Source organism: Monopterus albus, unplaced genomic scaffold (genome assembly GCF_001952655.1).
Source record: "Monopterus albus unplaced genomic scaffold, M_albus_1.0 scaffold38.1, whole genome shotgun sequence".
NCBI lineage: Eukaryota > Metazoa > Chordata > Actinopteri > Synbranchiformes > Synbranchidae > Monopterus > Monopterus albus.
The window spans coordinates 3,181,004-3,188,549 of NW_018127918.1; the positions used below are offsets into that span (position 1 = coordinate 3,181,004).

The 7,546-nt window shown below is 40.6% G+C and overlaps 1 protein-coding gene across 1 annotated transcript in view; it reads right to left on the reverse strand.

Moving 5' to 3' along the window:
* Nucleotides 1-755: 755 nt before the first annotated feature.
* The window catches only part of LOC109959281 (adapter molecule crk-like), a 9,804-nt gene continuing 3,013 nt past the window's right edge, over nt 756-7,546 (reverse strand). Inside the window, exons 2-3 of the mRNA XM_020598514.1 lie at nt 6,526-7,115; nt 756-4,765 (exon numbers count right to left, since the gene is read on the reverse strand). Of these exons, the coding sequence (XP_020454170.1) occupies nt 4,631-4,765; nt 6,526-7,115 (725 nt within the window). The 3' untranslated portion in view covers nt 756-4,630. The remainder of the gene's footprint in view (nt 4,766-6,525; nt 7,116-7,546) is intronic.

Here is a 7,546-nt window from a genome sequence, read left to right on the forward strand (position 1 = left end):
AAAAGTATCTATCAAATATCTATCTGACTAAAAATACCTAACACTACCCACCCGGCAGCGCATTAAGGACAGAAGAAGCCTGTGGGTTAAAGGCAGCTCTGGACAAACAACGGTCTTTTTTCACGAGGCCGGTGAAAAAATCACTATAAGCTACTGAAGCTTCGTTTAGAGCTGCGAACTTTTTGATAAAGAGCAAGAAAGCCTTTTCGGATGGGGAGATTTTTAAAGAAGTTATGATGATTGTTGCAAACACAGTCTTCAAAGATGAGAAGCATGGTCCCGATGTCATCTCTGCCCTCTCCGATAGTAGAGGGCTCCGTTATTGTGAGGGTTCGGGCCTGTGAGGTCGCCCCTCACAGGTTCCGGCCCGGCGTGCTCGTGGGCCCGGTCCGGTACAGGCTGTGAGGCTCACCTCACGGCCCCTCAGCTTGGGGGCCCCGGTCCCGCTGAGGACAGGCTGTGAGGCTCGCTACATTAAATTATGTTGGAAAAATATCCTTATTGTTTCAAAAAGTAAAAAAATAAATGTTGAGATTACAAATAGTGGAATATGCTTAAAATATTTTTTGTTTTTATTGCAGAATGCAACTCCTCAGATGGCTGAAAGTAACACACACTGGTGCAGCTGCCTTGTAAATCACAAGAAATGCCAAAGCATAGTCTCCTAAATAGCAGCTATGCCTTTGCTTATTACTTCCATTCATAATAACAGACTAGTAATGCCCAAAACAAAACAACATAGGATCATTTAAAATTAAAGGCCCACACATTGGTCAAAACCTCCTGGTTTTTGTATCACTGTAGTATCTCACCTGTCCCTGCCCCTGGTGTGATGTGAATCTTCAGTGGTGTAAAAGACATTTTTAATTGCTGTCACATAGTTACAATTAATTTTATGACTATGAAATAAACATGGTTAAGTGAACAAGCCCACCAGGCACAGGCTCAGGGCCCGCTGAGCATCTGAATGAAGCGACTGTTAACATTTATCACTGGAAAGTCAGTCAAATGACTACAAAGAGACACTAAAGAAGTAAAAGACACAAGACAACCACAAAGAGATCAATCTCTGCATCTTGCTTGTAAGTGGGAGGGTGGGGACCTCTTACATGTCTGTGCCCTGGGGCCCATTCTTATAATCCATCCATGGAAGTGAGATTATTTTCTCTCAAAGGCAAGAATTAGTACCATGCATCTGAATGCATTACCCAATCAACACTTTGCATAAAGGTATTACAACACACAGTGAAAACAGTCATTCATTTTTAATATTTTCTTCCCCCAAGTCATTGAGTGTTAAATTGGTCACCTGTGTGTCCATGTAAACTGTACACAGGTAGTCTGTGATCAATTCTGATATTTTGGAATGGGTTTAAGTGTTTTACCCTCACACACAAACACACAAATGTGGACTCAACTATTGCATATGTTTATTAATATGCACAGGACTACATGACCCACAGGTGTAGCTCAGAATTCATAATAAACATATCACAGTAATAAAAAATATGGCATGAGTATATCATACAAAAAATAATTTCCTTAAATTTGAGTATCAATAATAACAAACTGAGGAAAACTTTCACAATTTATAAAAACACTGTAAACTCAAAATTACATTTCTGGGCATCTGGGGTCAGATGCATAAAAATTCTGTGTAGGTTAAAGACAGACTTTCTTAATTAATACAAAAGTAGAAAACACATCTGCACATTTTCATGTTTCATATATTTTACTGTAAAGTTGTGTGCAGGTACACCCACCTGATCCCTACTCTCACAGTTATCTGCAACCTTAATCAAATGCTCGTAAATCAGCGCCTCCATGTGCTACACAAACTTTGACATGGTAGTAAAAAGAACAGTAAAACAGTGCAATTTCTTTAAAGTCAGTTGCACTGGCAAAGTTCTCCATTAGCATACATGGGAACATAGAGAACACCAAAGGAAACAAAACATAAATATGCATTTGACTGCATCTAATATATAACTGCAGATACTTTTAGCACAAAAGTTATTCATGCCAAGTGGCCCCTAATCTAAAATACTTGTTATATTTACTTCCTCAGCCTTTTTTCCAAATTATGCTTGACAAATTAAGCTCAGTTTTGACACACGTGTGAGATGTACACCTTCTCACTGTGTGCTCTTTACTGTAAATGTGTGACAACTGCCATGTGAATGATTTATGGTCATAGGCATTGTTTATACATCTGACCCCAGGACTTTACTGAACTTGTGATTCGAAAAAGAAAACACCTTTAAAAATGTATTTATGTGAGTGCTGTAGAAACTATCTGGCTGCACGTTGTTAATTTTCACTTCTCAAAAACAATACTGACTGAGCCTCAGTGATTTCCCATTAAATTCCTCATCTTTTCCAATGAGACATGAGGTAGAGAGGATGTAAATCAGCAGATCCTCCTCAGTGACTGACAAAAAACAACTTCCATGTGCAGCTGGGGTTTGTTGCTTACCAAGTTCATAATGCGGCTTAGCATTGCCAGCATACAAGAAACATTCACTGTCTCTGTGTGTTTAAAAAAACAGCTTTGTGTGCAATAACAGCATGTGTTTTCAATGTGGAAAAGCTGATGAGAAACTAATCTACAGCAAGTGTCAAGCATTGCATCTTAGTGGTACAAGAAATTATTTTACATTAAGTGACTTAATGGCTGTCTTATCGGTTACACATGCAGACGAGTGATAAAATGAGTGATCTGTTCCAGAATGACAATGTCCCCGTCTATACGATGGATGGTTTGATGAGCCTGAATATGATGTGAAACGTGCTATGGCCTTCATGGTCACATGATCTCAACCCAGTTGAACACCAATGGGAGATTTTGGCCCGAAGTGTTAGACTCTACACCACTGTTATCAACACACCAAATGAGGGAATATCTTTTGAAGGAATGGTGTTCATCACTCCAGTGGAGTTCAGAGCACATAGTGGGCCCAACACTTTACTGAGACTCTTTGTGTTAGTTTTTCCTTTGTCACCCATCTATTAATTGCTCTAGGGTTAGGGTTAAACAGATTCAGGGGACATTGCCTTCCTCCATTAGATGATGCTTATCGTGTCCTTTCATGCTGCTGCATTTGAAGTCACTGCACTGAATAGTGTTTTAAAAGAGAAACAAAATAACAGGTATACACTTTCTGGTAACAAAAAAACAAAAAAAAAAGGAAATGTTTACAGCATTTAGCACGTGTGTATACATATAGTCAATTGCATCATAATATTTTTCACTTTTAGTAAAGAGGACATGGTTTGTAGTGTGAGTAGAAAGGAACAAGTTTGTGTCTGTGAAAAGACTGTCATTAGGAAAAGCCTTTGCTTGCTTCACTCAGAGGTTCACAGTCTAGCAGTCCAAAAACTCATCGATTCATGATTCTGTGAGAGAAGCCAAGTTGTGTCTCCTGTGCGCAACTGATTTTTCTCTCTTATGTGTGGGAATAAAATTTAGAGGGTGGGGATGCACAGTGACTGCAGGAAGGGAAGAGTAGGCTACTCTGCTGCGTATGTGTGGTGCGTCAACTGATACCAGTTACTGCTGCCTAATACTGTCCGTTCTGATTTAACCAATTTTTCTCATAATCACACTCAATTTCACTCTTTTGGTTCAAACTGGTTCAATTACTTTACCATTAACAGTTTCTACTGAGATGCTGTGCACAGTAGAGATGGGCGGATGATACTGAATCGCTGAAGCTGGCTTTGCTCCAGCGAAGCACTGTTTCAATAAGGTGTTGGGGCTTGAATCAAATGAAGAATACCAACGTGACCGGTAATGTCTGAAGCGTCAAATGTTACTGGAGGTTCAGAGTTTTGCAGCTACACCAGGCACATTTCATGAAATAAGGAAATCAATGAGAAAAATGGCAATATACACTAGAAAGACAAGTATGAGAACATATCCATCAGGTATCAAGGAAGAATTTAAAGAACATCTCTCTCCAGTCACATCAATTGGCATGTCACATAAATCAACCACAAAGTTCAACGGCACTAATAAAGTACATAAATTTGTAGTGGCACCAAAAATATTTTCTATGTAGGATTTGTTCTCTGAGACTTTTACTTCTCTGCGCCTGTTTTGTTTTATGCATCAAAGCTTTTTAGAATAGAAAGCTTCAAAGTTTCATAAGGTTTCATCCACCCATCACTAGCATGCAGTCACCTGCTGGATCCACAAAGATGAAACTGATAATTGATCTTCCCATGTGTTTCTGGATATGAAAACACACCCTAACTTTCATACCAATAAATTCTGCTATCTACTTGAATAAAATATTTCATTGCAGGTTTTGGAGAATTTGATGTGGCTGTAGTCAGGGAGGGAAACCAACAGTGGCAGTGGTAGTGATTAAAAAACTAACCAAAACAAACACTAATATAGGCAAATTGATATTACTCTGACCTTAGTGTAAGAGGTCCATCAGAATAACATTAGGCAAGAACACCCAACACGTCTTGCGTTAGCAGGGTCAGGAGAGCTTGTTCAGCTTAGCTCATAAGTTCATATACTGGGTGCTTATAGAAACCATTTCTCTTTGCAAGCATGAGAAAATGGCCAAAAGAGAAGCGATGTGCTGGACACTGTCAAGGTGTTAGGAGTCTGTGTTTCTCAGCTCTCGTCCTCAAGACGGTGTTGCTCCAACAGACGAACGTGGGTAAAGGGAAAGTGGCCTCGCTTGCCCTTGCATTCACCCTCCCATTGGCCGTTCACGTTAATCTTGGTCACTTTTACCATGTCTCCCACCTGTTAAATGACAAAAAGGACAAATGCTGGGACAAAATTCACACAAATATGCCTTCTCTCGCTCTCTCTTTATTTAAACAGCTAGATATGCAGGTCTGACATCCACATTCTTAGTCCCACTCACAAAGCTCTGGTTTGTCATTTGTTCCTCCAACCAGGAGAAGGAGTCTGCTACAAAGAAATATTTTCTGAACAAAATCTGAGATAGGAGAAGGAGAAATATTTTCTGAACAAAATCTGAGATAAATGGGGTTAATTCAGAAGTCTGGAGGAGACTAAAGCAGCTTTATTTGGCTTAAATCTCTGTGACTACTTTACATGAGTTGGTGATCTGTCTGTTCCAGTAGCTCAACTGTGAATTTTTGTGTTAGAAATTAAAAATGTGAAGTAGTTATCCAGAGAAACTAAATTCCTGCAATTAGATAAACCTCATAGAATGCCAAAATCAAGGTTATAAACTGTTATTTGTTATAGTCATCACCTAAACCGAAAGCACTGAGTACAACACTGTTAATCTATACTTGGGCCAGCAGCATAAATATACTGGGACCCATTTTACCATCAGCAGAGGTTCATAATCACAATGCAGTGTCATCTAGTCTGCTTCATCTCACACAGCAGCACGTATACACCGGCTTCACTCTTGTTAAATGAAACAAAATGGTGGCGACAGTGTTTCTTGACAAGACTCAAAATAAACAAGACTGCACACAGAGCACCAAGAGCCTCAGCAACTGATGGCTGTGAATAATATTAGAGATGCTCTGCTGAACGCTGGTGCCACACCAGCACTTGTCCAAAGGTTGTGTCCACAACACAAGCTGTCAAGATAACAGGTGCTGATTAAATCTAATTTAGCTGTAAATTTCTTTAACTGAATACAGCTTTAGCTTTGTAATCTCTCCTGCAGTTCTCTATGAGTAGTGTAGCCCCAATGCAAGTATCAATGTGATGGAAACAAGTTGGGAGGAGTCTGTGAGAAAAAAAAAACTACCACACAACAACCCACAATATGACAAAATATACCCACAGGGTCTTTTACAGGGGCTACATGCTAGCTAGCATTAGAGTTGAAATGATTAGCCGATTATTCACTTAACTAACCAAAAGAAAATTAATCAGCAACTACTTTAATAATCAACTTTCATTAATTTTTCTAATCACAAAATCAATCTGTAAAAATGTAATCCATTAAGTTTGGGTACTGTAAGTTAGCAGGACAGACTCATTAACAATCAGTTTGTGCACAACGAGCTGATTTTGGTAAACTGTGTGTGTGATGTGGGAACAATGCGAGTTCCATTAACTGGAATCGCAACAGACTAAATGATGTCAAACTGCCTTTATTAACCTCCGCTGTTTGCATTTCATTTACTAAGCTGAACAAAGACTGCTTATTTAGCTGATCCAAGAAATAAACTAAACCCAGTGTGCCTTGTGCACCACTGGTAATGAATGTACAATGTAACATTCACATTAATCCAATGGGCCACAATATTTACATAAAGAGAGGCCTTTGTAAAGGATCTATATCCATTTTTCTCTACAGAGCCATCCCACTGTGAGCGTCTTCATATGTACTGGCATTTTGTAAAGATACTCTGTGAGTATACTGCTCACATGCATGAGTAAGCCATTAACAATCAGGACAATCTACAATGCCTCAGCTGACACCCAGAAAAAGAAAGCAGAGGCAGAAATGGTTAACAGTGAAAAGAAGGACAGACTTGAAGAAAATTAATGGTGGGTGGAACCACTACCTCCAGAGCAAGTGCTGTCTTGTCGTAGGCATTAGGCACCCTCTTCTGAATGGCTCGAGCATATACAGGCCCGTTCTGTAGGTTGGGAAGCTGAGTGCTGACCACTGGCTGAGCATATTGGCCTGGGTCTCCCAAAGGGTTGACTATAGGGGAAGCTGTTCCATCAGTGCTGCCCGCTACACCCTGTCCAGCCCCTACAACTGGGGAACTCAGGCCGGTGGCGGTGGGTGAGGCAGGCCGATACTTCTCTACATAGGGCACGGGGATCATTCCGGCTCGGCCCTCCTGGTTAGCAGCATTCCACCACTGCTCCTCAGGCTTCTCTAAAACACGCAGGATGTCACCCTTTCGGAAGGGGAGGTCCTCTTCATCGTTGCCAGGGAAGTCAAACAGCGCCCTGACATATTCTGCCTCCTGAGGTTGCTGCGAAACACCAACAGAGGAGGAGTTGATGAAACCTGTTTGCTTGGCCTTACTTATGGGCTCTATAAGTGTAGTGGTGTCCAGGTAGTGGATCTTATAAAACTCCAGCAGGGTCGGCAGAGCCTCAAACTCCTGATCCCCAATTCGAAATCGAGGAGGAGCCAAACCTGGCAAAGGAAAAGTGATTGAGAGTTTGTCAAAGGCACAACATAAACACACAGTTCAGCAAATTAAAATATCCATGGACAGACCATGAAGGTCCATGAATACTGGCAGAACTGACCGGCTTGTCCTGCTTTTCAATTCACACTGCAAACAAGAACTATTCTTTTAAAGTCCAATCATATCCTGCTGAGGGAACTAACCTTTGGTGGAGGTGACAGAGCTAAAGGCAATCTGACAACTTTTCATCTGAAGATATCTCACACAAAAATAAATCATACATGCATGCTTCAAAATAATTCTGAAATCCCAGACAAAACAGCTGGTGCACCAATGCCCATTGTTTTCTTCTTGTTCATTCTTGGTACTGTTAGATGTATATTCTGGGCCATCACCATGCTGGCAGAGCCATGAGCTGTGACTGAGACAGAGCTCT